Source organism: Humulus lupulus, chromosome 5, assembly GCF_963169125.1.
Source record: "Humulus lupulus chromosome 5, drHumLupu1.1, whole genome shotgun sequence".
NCBI classification, from domain to species: domain Eukaryota; kingdom Viridiplantae; phylum Streptophyta; class Magnoliopsida; order Rosales; family Cannabaceae; genus Humulus; species Humulus lupulus.
Genome location: NC_084797.1, coordinates 188,417,238 through 188,432,947, shown reverse-complemented (window position 1 = coordinate 188,432,947; position 15,710 = coordinate 188,417,238). Strand labels below are relative to the sequence as shown.

Genomic DNA, 15,710 nt, shown 5'->3' with positions numbered 1-15,710 from the left:
TTGATAACTCAAGTTTGTAAACACGAGATAACGAGATCGCATTAATCGAGCCTGAAGGCTCGAAATAGCGAGCTTGACTCAAATGCCAAAACCGAGCGATTAAAAGTTCGGGGCATCGAGAGTGGGGCGGTTACTTTCAGTTTGGGATATCCCGAATTTCTAGGAAGAAATTGGCAGTTACCAGAAAAGGAGATACTATCGGGATACATGCGTTAAAACCCTAATTCAAAACCCTTTTTCTTACACTACACGAAACCTATAACCTATTACCCCATAACCTAAAAAGGTGCCATTTTATCAAAAAAATTTCCCTAAACAGATCGTTGTTCACTACAAATCCATACAAATCAAGAACTTCATTTTACAAAGAAAATTTCAAGAATATGGCAAGAAGCAGTAAAAACTATATGAAAAATGTGAAGAAAAGATTGGAAAACTTACACGTTGGAAGTTGATGAGAGAATCGAAGAGTCAACTAGTAATGTTAGTGTAAGGAGATCCTCGGAAACTCGCCTTCAAAGAGGGATCGAGTGGGAAAGTGAGGAATTTTTGTGATGTTTGGTTTTTTCTTCTCATAAAACATGCAATGGATTAAGGGCTCTAGTTTGTGTTTTTCTTTTCTAAAGGTTAAAAAGTAAGAGTGAAGGTGAAGAAGGTGAAGAAGGGGTTTAAATAGGAAAAAAGGTGATATCCAAAGGGAAATTTGAGCCCTTGATTTGGGTTAAAATGTGATCCGATGGACCACGTATGATTTCAAGAATTGGCGGCAAAAATTGAATAGGAAAGGACGTGCGAAGAGAAAAGAGTACTCAAGTACTCTCAGTATGCAATCTCCAAAAGACATGTGTCCACACTCGAGTGTGGTAGGTGGGCACGTTTTTCAAAAGTGAAGTTCAAAAGTTTTCTTCTCAGAGGATTCGAACCAACACTTTTGAGGGGGAAAATGTTACACCCAAAATTTGAGATTAAATAGATAGCCTCAAAATGAAGGCTCGTAATAGGTAAGCTTGGGATTGACAAGTGTTAGCAGTACACTTGTACAAATTGTCAAACGGTTCCAGATTTGCTATCAGCGCACGAGCATGAGTTGCAGGCTCGAAGATACCAACCTTCTCCAATGGATGAGTTCGATCGACTTAGTGAATGAAAAGGAGGCAACGACTAGAATGATGAGCTCGAAGTTTTGCTGGTCTTGAAAGCGCGTTAATGCAACGTTCGAGCTCGATGATGCGTTTACCACACGAAAAAGTTGTTGGGAAATCCCTATTTTCATGGGATTATTATTTAATTAATCCATTTAATTTGTATTATCAATTCAGATATTTATTTGAACTTAAATATTTGATTGTAACTTCCCTGAATTAGGGGGAAGATATTCCTACAACCAGGTCTATAAATAGTTTGGACTTGGTCATTTGTACGGACGCACAATTTTGTACTGAGAAGAGATTCTGTCAAATTGCTCCCACTTGAAGCTTTTGCACAGAGTTCATAATAACATTGACTCATAGACGTAGGCAGATTTTAACTGCTGAACCACGCTAAAAATCTTTGATTTCTTCTATTCTTCCTAAATTAATTGTTTATTGTTCTACATAATTAAGTTGACGAAAAACGGCATTAACAACTTCCACCACCAGTAGATATATAAAGTTAGGTCAAAAGAAGTGATGTGTCACTCTAAAAATTTTCCAAACCACTTTATCAATTTTCTCATTTTTTATTCTACTTTTTCTAATTTATATTAATTAATTAAGTAAAAACAATGAATAATAATTATAATATATATCAATTAAAAATATCTATAATAATCATTAGAATAGATTTCAATTAAATATCTAATTTATGGTTATTAATTAATTAATGAAAAAATATCTATAATAAAATTTTCTCCAAAACACTACATCTATTTTCTCATTTTTTTTTATTCAACTTTATTTTAAATTTATGGTTAGTCATTAATTAAGTAAAAAAAATCTATGATCATAATTATAATAGATATTAATTAAAAATATCAATAATAATCATTTCAAATAATATATATTCTTTTAATAATAATTATAATGGATGTCAATTAAAAATATCTAATTTATAGTTATTAATTAATAAATAAAAAATATAATAGATATCAATTAAAAATATATAACAATAATTAAAAAATATATCAATTACTTAAAAGATATTTGTTTTAGGCTTTTCTCGGAGAGCAATGCCACATCAGCGAAACTTGACACTTGGCTAGCGCCCATCCTGAACATCTTATCCTCCAAGAAAAAGATCGCAAAGGGTGTCGGTCCTAGACTACTCATAACCCGAGAACATGTTTTTGAGAGTCGTTCGCGAAGACATGTTGGAGAGTCTCTCGAGCACCTCACCGATAGCCCACTCACATGCCAACTTCTCGGAAGTCCGCAAATTTCCCAGAAGGTAGGGCCCGTAAGGGGTACCTTTAACAGGTCTGCGGGCCCACCTACTTCTGACATTTTGGCTCGCCACTTTCCCATGCACAATGACAGTTGAATGGGGGTACTACCACCTCTTTTTCCCTTCGCATTCTCCATGCATGCATGGACCATTACTTTTCTACTAAAGGGAAGTTCGTGAGGCCAATGCAACCCTGCTAGCCTCGCCAAATCAAGCTCATATCCCTCCGGAATGGTGGCAAGTGTCACTCATCCAACGTCTCGGCCCTCGGCCACCACCTAATCGAAGGATTAACACTAATTATGTATTTAGATTAACTACACTAATATCCTCTTATCGCCTATAAATTGAGCAAGAAGGCCAAGCCTGCATGGACACAGACATTCTTGGAGCAAGAATATTTTCTGCCCATTTTTGTAACCTAAGGTAATGTTTGGTTGATAGGTATGGTTAAGAATGGAATGGAAAGGAAAGAATCTTTTTGCCATTCCTTTGTTTGGTTCATAAAGTTCCAATGGAAAAATGATTATGTAGGAAACATTATTCATTCATGTGTTTTAATTGATATTCCATTTAAAAAGGAGTGGAATAACCATTCAATTCCACTATTTACATTTTTGTTCAATATCCCTTTTTATTTCTCTTTGAATTTTTTTTCTGCTGCACTTTTTTTTTTTATATAAAAAATAGAACTAGATAGCTTATTTTTGTCTCTACTATCAATCTTTCTTAACAATTTTTGTCAAATAACTAATGTTATTTTTATTTAAAAATTCACTAACTATTATAAATTAAATAATAACTTTGATATTTTTATTAAATATTTTTTCTTTGAAATTTATTGTCATAATTTATGTATATTGTTATCATTATTTAGTTTTATGAATATGATTATAACATATAGTTTAATTACAATTTTTAAGTATTAATGATACTTTATTGTACAACTTCTTCCTATAAAATATTTATGTATAATATATATAATTTATTTATTTAATTTTCCTATAAGGGTAATTTAATAAAAAAGATTCTAATTTAGAATAAAAATGATAGTTTGGTGTATAATAAAAACTAACATTAAATAATAATGTATGCCCTAAATATCCACGGGTTATTAGCGAGCTGGAAAATTGCATAATTCTATCAGCCACGTGGAAGCCACCTACCCGGAGTTGTTGTTACAAGACTCTACCTCTTTAGTTTGAGATAACCAAAGGTTTAGTGCGATTACTAAGGCATCGAGTCAGCAGTGTGGACACCACGAGCTGAGACTACATCAAGTTCGGGGTACGAGCTTGAGTTGACACCTCTGACCTTTTATAAAGTCAACCACGCAATGTAAACGTGCATATATCAGACATCACGTGTCTACTCCATTCCTGAATTCTCGGACACGCAGCATAAATGTGCGTGTTCAGGCACCCACGACTAGGTTGGGCCATGTGGCCCATTATCCCCCTTACCTATTGATTAGACCACACTTCATTGTCAGGTTTTAGGAATTAATCATGAATGTCACAGAAGTGACATGATGGGTAAGAAGGTCACAGGATGACCTCCCTTGCCAACACCCAGGTGCCCTCTCCCTATAAATATGGAGACCCTGGGAGTTGCAAAGGGTTGACTTCTAATTTGTAAAGAATATCAGAGATATATCAATAATATCGGCTAGTGGACTAGAAAGATTTTAACCTTTGAACCACCTAAAAAAGTATTCGAGTTATAATTTTCCTTTGAGATCATTCATCTATTACGGTTCATTATTTAGCACTAATCCCTCTCCTTATTCATATAATTTCTGGAACGTTATAGCTAAGGAGCGGATTTCAGGGTCCCTTGACTTGCCAAACGGTTTCCAGTATGCAACAATGAATCTTGAAATTCGGTTAGACCGATTGGAGTTAGGAAGCTTAAACAAATTTGGAGGCGATTTTTCTCGTTCCTTCTCTGTTCGAGGTGTGGAAACAAGTAAAAAATAACTTGGTGGGGAGTGTGTCTTGGGTATTGAAGAACGCTCCAAGGACCAAACCCACCGCGATGACCACCAGCCCCCTAAAAAACGAAGCCACTCTCGTTGCCAAATGACCTCGCACCCGATTCTCAAATGAAGGTTCCGTGATGTCGAATTTTGATTGAAACCTAGTTTTGACTCAACGCAGACGTTGGCGCATCACTTTGACATAAGTTACATATGCACGCGAAGAACCGTGTCAACAAATAATAATAATTTAATTTTAAAAAACCATTGATAAAAGCATAGTAGGATATTTTGGTCAAAATAATATAAATTTTATTCAATTCCATTCTATGTTATACCAAACATAATAATCCTTATTCAGCTACTGATTCCAAAGTCTCTACCAAATAAAAGAATCAAAATTCAATTTCATTCCTATTACCATTACCATTCTATTTTTGTTTTGCAACCAAATGTCACCTAAGGAATTTATGATTATTGCAAGCTCTAAGTAATACAAATTACTCGTAAACCAGGTCTCTTTAACAACTGAACCACTTAAAAAACCTAGCATTCTTCTTTCATTTTTCTACAAGCACTCACTATATTTTTAGTTGATGAAAAATGGAGTCAACAATATTAATTACGTAAAATATAATTATTTTGATGATTTAGAATTTTTATAAAGATGTGATCTAAAATTTCTCTAAATCGCTCTGTCTATTTTCTTCTTCTTTTTTGCTCATTTTTCTAATTTATGATTATTGATTAAATAAGTAAAAAAATCTATAATAATAATTATTATAATAGATATCAATTAAAAATATCTATAATAAATATTTCAAAAAAATATTCTATACTACTAATTATAATAAATATTAATTAAAAATATATAATTTATGGTTATTAATAAATAAAAAATTATCTATAATAAAAATTATAATAAATTTGCTAATAAAATCACTTTTGTGCAAATTTCTTTTCTAATCCGGTTTTCAATTTAAGGATAAATACTCATTCGATAGCATGAGTTTTATCAAAATACAAATTTTGTACCATCTATTTCTGATAATTATCAATCGATACCTTCTGTTTGTAAAAGCTACATAGTTTGGAACTCTCTAAGCGTTTAAATTTTTAATATTCCCATAATACCCCTCATTTAATGATTTTTTTGATTTTCAATTATTTTATTATTTTTAAATGATTTAAATATATTTTCAGAATTTATAAAAAAATTAAATATTTACTAAAAAATTAAAATTATTTTATTTAAAATTATTTTAAAAATAAATTTAATTAATTAAAAAATGGAATTAAAAATAAAAAATAATTAAATATTATTAATTAACTTTAAATAAACTAAATTTTAATTTAATTAACAAATTAATCCAACTTTGAAACAAAAAAATGTGGGTGAGATTGTGAGGGTGGTGAACTGAGATGGTGATGGTGAGATTGAGTAAAATATGAGTTTTTCATTAATTAAATTAAAATTTATGTTTATTTAAAGTTAATTAATAAGATTTTAATGAATTTTTTAATATTTTAATTCCAATTTTTTATTTTTAATTAATTAAATTTATTTATTAAAATTATTTTACAGTTTTAATTAAACATTTATTTTATTTTATAAATTCTAAAAATATATTTAAATCATTTAAAATAATAACACAATTGAAAATCAAATAAATTGCTAAAATGAGGGTAATTTGAGAGCATTAAAAATTTAAACACATGAAGGATATTAAATTATATAGTTTTTACAAATAAAAAGTATGAATTAATCATTATCAGAAATAGAATTTCGATAAAATTCAAGATAGCAAAATAGTATTTACTAAAAAAAATATATACAATATCCACTTAGGATTTTTTTTTTCCTGAATGTATATGCACTAATACTATTGCTTTTATCACACAGCAATATTAGTGGGAACAAAAGATAAACATAAACATAAAAATATTATATATATATATATGTATATAAAAAAAAAAAGAGATAACAGAGATTTCGGTACAGAACGAACAGGAGCAGCCGTGAATCTTCAACAACCATAGGTCATTCATCTCATTCTCACCTCTCTTTCTTTTCTCTCTTTCAATTATTATTATTTTTATTTTTACAATTTAAATACATTGTACGATTTAAAAACGCCAGTCATCAACAATTTTGTTTTTAGATCTGATTATGGTTGTAGATGGAGATACTTAGTAGGAAAAATCATGTTTTTACAGAAGTTTAATTTTGAAGATGGATGGGGTAGGGTAGGGTATGTAATGGAAAAACACAGTTGAGTTTTGAGTTATCTAACGCTTTTTAAATACAAACAAAAGCTCAATATTTTATTGACTAGATACCCAAACGGTTACCGTTTCATTTTCTCGACATAAGTACTACAATGAGTTGAGATGTTCTTGCTGATAGTTTATTCTTTAATGGTACCAAAAATCAATAATATACATATATATATATTTATTAAGCTTGGTTGGGTCCTTTGGCTATGGTCTCACCAGGACTGGTTTAAAAACCCAGAATACCCTGTCAAGCTCGAGGGTTCCAATTGAGCCTGATTGAGTTCTAGTCGAGATGGTCAAATGCTTATCTTGACTGGATTAATTGAGCTAATCAAGAACACAGTTTTTAATTAAAAATATTTCAGTTTTTGTACACAACATTTTATCTTAGTCGTTTAATCTTCATTTTTCAAAAAAAGGCTATGAAATAAAATGAAATCTTACAATTTTTTTTTTTTATTTTTTTTTTGTGATGAAAAAAATGAAAAGAAGGAAATTTTTATCTTGAATTTTTCTTTTTGTGGTCTGTAACTTTAAGTAGGATTTATATGATATCCACAGTTACATAGAGAAGTTTGGTTTGAAATGAAATGCAGGAATATTCTTGACATTTTATGGATATCAGAAGACCTTGTGAGGAGTTTTCAGAGGAGCAAGCAAGAGAATCGCTCATTGCAATCTCTTACTCTGTACCAGAAAAGGCTTTGGATTCGAACAATTCATCTGATGCATTCAGTGGCGTAGATGGTGTCGCCATGTTCAATGGCGATGTAACCGATCATTATCGGTCTGAACTGATTTCCATTTCCAATTTGGAATGTGTTGATGTTTAAAAATCTGTGCTAACAAACTGGACTGGGGGAGCCATGAGGTTTCTGCATCAACATTGTGTTTGGCATTTCAATTCAATAACCATAATGTAATAGACTATTCTTCTTCACTATTATTGGGGATGTATAAATTACTCTTTCTCTCTTTTTCTCTTCATGTGATGAAAGCATTGGAGGAAGTTCAATCCTATATTCTTTATGTAGAGATTATATGTTCCAAAGCAATCAGAGAACATTCTTATTTTACTCTATAAGTTCTTCCTCATGGTAAGTACATTAATCAGATCACTGAGTATGTTTGTGATCAAATTGAAGCCTTAATTTAATCTTATGACAGGTACAAAGTATTATCCACTCCTAGACACAATTTGGTATGAGGTGAGGTTTTGTTATTGTTCTTTATATAATTTGTCGGTTTGACTTTGAACTTTGTTTTAATATAAATTGTTTGAAGCAATTATTTATGCAGTTGTCTGTGTGATTAAAAATATTGCTTTAAATGCAGTTGAAATGTCATGGTCTTAGAGTGTTTTGTCGTGATCTCAAAATCTAGGAACATATTTTGATTGCTTCACCTGAATATTTTAATAAGATCTATTGTCAGTTTTCCACTATCTTTTGATATCAGATATTTTTTTAATAAGTTGACTAAGTTAATGTGAGTGAAAAAATAACAATTTATTTTGCTGCACTTATAAAATATAAGTTGATGAGGTGTACTTATAAATAGATACATTTTGCAATTTATGAAATGATTTGTATGTACTTTCATTTTTTTCTCCTAATCTACTTTAATGTTGGATAAAGATTTTTAATGGAGTATGATTGAAATTCCTATTGTGATGAAATTTATTCTATTGAAATGAGTTTTTCAGTTATTCAAATAGCAAAGCAACGATGGAATGGAAAAAAATGATTAATTTTTGTATAAAATATGTCAATTAAACAAATTAATTCCGAGTGTGTTATGTTTAAATCAAATTACCACCCGTACTGCTAAAGTTGACTTGCATTGCATGTGCATATGTCTTATCTACCTTATTAAAAAGATTGTCTGGTGAGCTCCAACTGTAAAACAACAAATATGGTGTTAAAAAAAAAAAAAGCACAAAATCAAATCCAACTTAACTTTATTTATCTCACCATTACACTGTCAAGCTACAGTGCCCCACTAAATATGGTAGAGTATTGTAACAATGACAAAAACAAAATGCAATATTATTTTGCTTTTTATATTAGATTTAATAATAAATATGTATGTATATTATTTTATATATAAGATAAAATGGTTTATACATTTTTGGACTATATATTTTGTTCTATTACCTGTTTTGACACTGTGTTTTGACAAATTACTTTTTGGACCCTATGTTTTGTAAAATGGTTAAAATAGAACCCTAAACTAAATTTTAATAAAGAAAAAATTAAATATAACAACACAGTTTTTAAACAAGATAATTTTATTTTTGTTCTGAATTGTTAGTTTGGTAAATTATTTGTGATTTTAGTTAAGAAAACATTGACCAAAATCGAGTTTAGGGTTCTATTTTAATAATTTTACAAAATATAGAGTCCAAAAAATAATTGTCAAAATATAGGGTCCAAAAAAATATAAACCCAAAATAAAATAATAAAGAATATACTTTTTAGTGATGTAATTGAAATGAAAAAAAATATACTTTTTAGTGATGTAATTGAAATGGAAAAAAATATGGTGTTAATTTTTTAATTTTTATGTTAGTGTAATATACAATTATGGGTTGGAGATGACCTTTATGTTCCTCCTCTTTGCCACTTTTACTTAGGCGATGATATGACTTGATGTTACGTCCCTTGTACATTATTATTATTATTTAGTTTTTGTTCTATTTTGGAGTTTTATCAAAAGCATCTTCTTTGTTCATTTCTTCCAAATGCTTAACATCGAAAATAATACATGGGAAAGTGGAAAAAGAGCCCAAAAAATTTAACAAGAAACAAGTAATATAGAAGAGGATTAGACCTCTTAACATGTGTTAATGGAGCTTTAGAGTCTTCTTGTCTGAAATTAATAAACGTTTCAAAACATTTTAAAATGGAGTTGAATTTTGGATTTTGGGTTTTCTCAGCTTTGATAGGTGGCCTTGTTGCATTAATTTTGATCCTGAAGAGAGCTAATGAGTGGTATCATGTAAGCATGGTGGCTGGAAGGCAGTGCTCTCTGCCTCCAGGTGATATGGGTTGGCCTCTCATTGGGAATATGTGGTCTTTTCTCATTGCTTTCAAATTTGGTCACCCTGATTCATTCATCTCCAACTTCATTTCCAGGTCTTCATCTCTCTCTCTCTCTCTATATATATGTGTGTATATGCCTATTTATATATATATATATATATATATGTGTGTGTGCATAGAAGTATAGACTCGAATGTTTATACACAAATATATGGCCAACCCAGAAAAACAAAATGTGTTTTTTCTTACTTCTCTTGTGGTTGTTACAACTTGCAAGCCTAGATATGGCAGAACAGGAATTTACAAGGCCTACTTGTTTGGAAGCCCAACAATCATTGTCACAGCACCAGAAACATGTAGACCAGTCTTGATGGATGATGCACAGTTTAAGCAAGGCTGGCCTAAATCAACTTCTCAATTGTTGGGAAGGAAATCTTTTTTAGGCCTTTCTGCAGAGGAGCACAAGTTTCTCCGCCGCCTGACTGCCGCCCCGATCAGCGGTCAGAAGGCCCTCTCTGTCTACCATGAATTCATGAAAGATGTTATAGTAACGTCCTTGGGTAATTTGTCAAAGGCAGAAAGGTCATTTGAGTTCTTGACTGAGATAAGGAAGATCACCTTTCAAATAATCATGCATGTTTTTTTAAGCTGTGAGAGTGGCCCAGTGATTGAGATAATGGAGAAAGAATATGCTAAACTCAATTATGGACTTAGAGCCATGGCCATCAACCTACCAGGCTTTGCTTATCATAAAGCATTAAAGGTCAATTTTGTTTTATTAGTGTTATTATTATATTTTGGTGTATGTTTTTCTTTAATTCATAACAGCAATGCTGTTGAGACATTTTTATTTACCATGGAGCTATGCCATATTATAAAAAATAAAACTAATTATTAGTGTAAGTTCAAGTTTGTTACCCAACTTATTTGGGAGCTTAGTTTGGTGATATGTCATTATAGGCACAGTGATTTTAGTAGAACTTGTTTCATAACATCAAAAGAATAAGTGCTATCTTTGGAAAATTTGGTAGTAATGACATTCTTGTATTGTACAGGCTCGAAAGAACTTGATGAAGATTCTTCAGGGTGTTATAGATGGAAGAAAGGCCACGAAAGAGAACAGTTTTTTAGAGGATAAGACAGACATGCTCGATTTACTGCTGGATGTTGAGGACGAGAATGGCGAAAAATTAGATGATGAGCAAATCATAGATGTGATCCTCATGTACTTAAATGCTGGTCATGAATCTACAGCTCATGCCACTTTGTGGGCAACCCTTTTCTTACACGAACATCCTGGGTATCTCCAGAAAGCTAAGGTTGGTCAAGATATACTCTTAGGATGAAATTTGTTTGGAATATGGATGCACTTACTAGCTTTATGTGTTGGCTCCATTCAAAGTTAAGTACTTTCCTAGAAAGAGACTGCAATGTTTATTGTCTCCATGTTCCAAATTCTCTGTTATAGCTAATTATTCTAGCTTGATTTACTGAACTACATTGTCTTATTTATTAAATTTAGAATGTTTGAAAAGAAAATTTGAAAGTAGAACAGAGGTGCTTGGGATTTTTGTCTCAAGTAATTTTTTGCAAATTGGTTTGTTTTGTTTTCAATTCAATAATCTTTAACTCGCTTGAATTTTCAGGGAGAGCAAGAGGAAATTCTGCTGGAAAGACCAGCAACGGAGGAAGGACTGAGCATCAAAGAAATTAGGAAAATGGAATACCTCTCCAAGGTTACATAAAATTTCGTATGGTATTGTTATCAATCAATTGAGCCATAATCATAAAGAACTGTAATAAGTACCATTAGCCTCTTATAATAATAATACTATGCAAATTTGAGTTCACTTTCTATAACAACATTATGTCTGTTGAATTAGGTAATTGATGAAACACTCCGCGTGGTTAATGTCTCATTATTTACATATAGAGAGGCAAAAACAGATGTTAGCATTGGGGGTAAGTCATTATTAATCTTTTTTTTCTCTTTATATATATATATATATATATACATATGTAGATATAATTAGTATATATATGCACCACAACTTAGTAAGAAGTTTCCCTTTCAAGGATACACGATACCAAAAGGGTGGAAAGTGTTAATCTGGTTTAGAGGGATTCATTTAGACCCGGAATGTTATCACAATCCAAACGAGTTCAATCCTTCAAGATGGAATGTGAGTAACATGAAATGCGAATTTTGTAGTGAATCATATGCATGGATTTTTATGTAACACTGACTAAAATCTAAAATGGTGTGAATATGTTTAGGAATGCAAACCCAAGAAAGGAAGTTTCATTCCCTTTGGAACAGGAAGTAGGCTATGCCCAGGAAGTGATTTGACTAAGCTTGAACTCTCAACTTTTCTTCATTATTTTCTTCTTCACTATGAGTTAGTTCCATATCTCTCTCTCTCTCTCTCTCTCTCTACATTATTAATAGCTTTTTCTACTTAATAATCGTATCATTTTGAGTTAAATTGTTAGCTTAAACTAGCTAGCTATCCAGGCAATTTACAAATTTCTTGTACAATCATTGTCAGGCTTGAACGACTGAACCCTACTAGTAGCGTCAGATACTTACCGCATACGAGGCCCAAAGATAACTGCCTTGCAAAACTCAACAAGCTATCTTAGCCATTCACATGATTGTTCCATCTCTCTTGCAATCGCATTTGTCTTCGAAACTTATGCAAAGTTTCTAAGTACTTCTCACACTGCATAATCTTTAAATTTACATTTTTATTATGGTTTCTTTTCTATGTTTTATTTTATTTGGGGAAGGGATTTGAACTCTACATCTTTTCAGTGCCTAATTTCGGGTGTAGGCAAGCCTATGCCCCCAAGTTACTAAGATTCAATTTTATATCAATTTTTATGAAAATAAATCTTGAAAAATATTATTATATATAATATTTATAAAAATATCACATTTTTGTATTGAGTCCCCCCCGTAAGTTCAGGGTGCATGGCTAATTACGAGTGGGTGACATTACTTGCACTCAACTATATATGTATATAAATTCTTTATTAATAAAAATAAATTAAGAAGATCACATTAACTTTCTCAAGTAAATACAAATTATTTTAAAATATACATTGTTTAAATTATTTTTAAAATAATTTATGTTTTTCTTTCGTTGTTTTTTAGTATTAAATTATTCATTTTTATTACTTTTATAAAATTTTATTTTATTTATTATACTTATTGTGTTGAGTTTTTATCTTTTAATATAATAATTTTTAATTTAGTAATTAAATATTATTGCCTTGGTTCTGTATCAACTTAATATGTATTGCTGGCAGGCCTGACTTGTATTGGGCCTTAGTAAAAATTAAATTGAGGAATTCATAATTTTAATGAAATTATATATATTTATTTTTATTATATATATTATTATTGATCACAGATTTGACTAACTATACCGAGTCAGATAAACGATATAAATGTAGAGAAATTGAACTAAAACAATAAAGAACACTCAAGATTTATAGTGGTGTGTGTTATGATTAGTTAAATACAAATTTTAAAGTGAATTCACTTAGTAGAATTCACATAGTGTAGATGTGAATTTGAGTTTCAAATTGTAGGCACTTATAAAATGTAAATTTGGGTCCAAAGTGATACATAAAAGTATCTAAGGGTCTCCAAAACTTTTGGTGGCATTTGGAGCAATTTTTTGGACTTTTGGAAGTTTCCCAAGTTAGAGGGGATGGTGATACGTCGCCCACCAGGAGGCAACACATCTCCTGGAAGCTAGGGTCGCATCGCCTGTTGTATTACGTGAAATATCGTAAATGCTCTAAATGACGTATTTTGCAAGTCTATTCTTATTTGTTAGACGGTGCCTACTGTATATATGAGCCAAAACTAGTGATTTGGGTGACTTGATCACTTTCTCTAATCTCTCTCTACCCTCATTCTCTCTCTAGCTCCAAGAATCTCTAGTTTTCTCCAAGAACTCTCCAAGAAAGTGCTTGACTTAGAGAGTTGAAGGCTTGTTCAATCTCAGTCCTCATTTCCTCAAGAGAAGGCCTCAAGCATCAATGGTGGCTGGAGGAAATAGAGTATTAGGACAACGTTTCTCAACATGTATAAGCCTTGGTTTGTGTTTGGTTTGCTCTAAGGATTGTTCAAAGTGGTGATTTGCCTAGGGTTTGAAGCTTCATCAAAACTTGAAGAACTTCATTGATCTATTTGGGTTTGCAAGTTCTTTCTCAATCTTTTTTAAGTCTCTGTCAATCCAAATTTTCTGTAGATTCTATTTTTTGTGGTGGTGTTATCTCACTCTCCCCAAACAGTGTGGCCCAAAGAGTTGGTAATGACCTACATTCACTTGCATTTTTATTGAATATGTAAATCTCAAACTTAAGATCAATGATCAACTAAGTTTCTTAAGTCCGAGAGAGAATACAAATTGTCCGAGTTTCAATAATAAAGAGTGCATTAATTCCAAATATGGAACAATAGTCTTGTATTTATAGACTTATTGACCCTACAAGATGACCCTTGGGCCTTGAATGGGTTGCTTATCATATATTATACATTAAATAACTAAAAAATACATTTAAAATTGATATTATCATAATAAGTTGTTAAAGCCCTGCGTTTGGGGCTTTTCATTTGACCAACCATATACTTCGACCAGCCACATGAACATAATTTGGACAACCAGATTGTGAACTATCAAGAGATAACGACCATCACTAGATGTCAAAGATAATGACCAGCACCTGATGTTACAAGATAATTACCAATACCTATTGTCAAGAGATAATGACCAACACCAGATGTCAAGAGATAAGGACCAGAACCTATCCTTAAGAAATAGCGACCAGATGCTGTCCTTAAGAAATAACGACCAAGGCCTGGTGCTAAGACATAGGCCTAAGATATAGGGAACCGGAATTCGATCTTCATGTCAGGTGGTATTAAAACTCGACTATCTTGGACCTTGATGACTCCCATTTGTCTTGTCCTTGTTAGCATATTTTTCCATGTCAGTTGAAACGTCATTATACCAAAAATAGGTGAAACAATTATCATAATTTTTTTACAAATTAGGGACCCTTACTAAAAGGGTCGAGGTGTAGGCCTATCTCGCCTTAGCCTAACACTGGTCTTATGTAACGCCCTAATACTCAGGGACCGTTACATTGTGTATTTTAAATAGTGATAGACTCGCTAAATGAGTCATTTGACCATAATCGCCAAGGTTAAAAAAATTTGTCTAAAGGTATATGGGATCCCTTTTACTAAAAACGTTTTACTAACCTTTTTTATGGGATCCCATAAAAAAATCCGTTTTACTAAAAACGTTTACTTCCACACATGGGATCCCAAACTACATTTAAAAAGGTTAATTACAATTGAAAAGTTACAACTAGCCGACCTAAGCGAAAAAATAAGGTTTGACCCTAGTTCCCATGAGAAACCCCGACCGTGGTGGTCGAGCAGTCGCATATGTACACATCGTCACTGCAGCTCTCCAACTCAAGGATGGTCCAACTTCCTTTTTCCCTTACCTGCACCATATAGCACCCGTGAGCCAAGGCTCAACAAGATAATTTAAACATGCTTATAAGAAGTTATTAACATGTTACCAAATCATAATAAGCATGCCTAGCGGTAATAACCCTACTCATGTATGAATACCATTCATATAGATAACTATAGTGTCATATGGGGCCAGCTGCCCTAATTAAATGATTAATGAATCATACCGAGGACTGTTGCCCAAAATTCACGATTAATGAATCATACTGGGACTCAGTGCCCTAATACATGATTAATGAATCCTACTGGGGCTCAGCGCCCTAATACATGATTAATAAATCATACAAGGGCTCAGCACCCTAGGATATGGGACTAATGAGTCACCTCGGGGCCCTTTGCCCTATCCTCTGTATAATCAGCCTTGGAACTGGTCTAGCGTACTTGGCGCTTTAGTTTTCCATGACCAATAGGTCATTCAAGCGTA

General features: G+C 32.0%; 1 protein-coding gene and 1 long non-coding RNA gene across 2 annotated transcripts; both read left to right on the top strand.

Moving 5' to 3' along the window:
- The first annotated feature begins 6,300 nt into the window (after window positions 1–6,300).
- LOC133777946 (uncharacterized) lies at window positions 6,301–7,763 on the top strand. Its single transcript, XR_009868925.1, has 2 exons — window positions 6,301–6,442; window positions 7,276–7,763. It is a non-coding gene; the product is annotated as an uncharacterized LOC133777946 (long non-coding RNA).
- Window positions 7,764–9,393: 1,630 nt separating this feature from the next.
- LOC133777945 (ent-kaurenoic acid oxidase 2-like) lies at window positions 9,394–12,590 on the top strand. Its single transcript, XM_062217709.1, has 8 exons — window positions 9,394–9,816; window positions 10,006–10,486; window positions 10,779–11,042; window positions 11,370–11,459; window positions 11,607–11,685; window positions 11,800–11,906; window positions 12,001–12,122; window positions 12,273–12,590. The coding sequence occupies exons 1-8, from the start codon at window positions 9,584–9,586 to the stop codon at window positions 12,364–12,366; spliced, it is 1,470 nt and encodes a 489-aa protein (XP_062073693.1). The 5' UTR covers window positions 9,394–9,583; the 3' UTR covers window positions 12,367–12,590.
- Window positions 12,591–15,710: the final 3,120 nt, after the last annotated feature.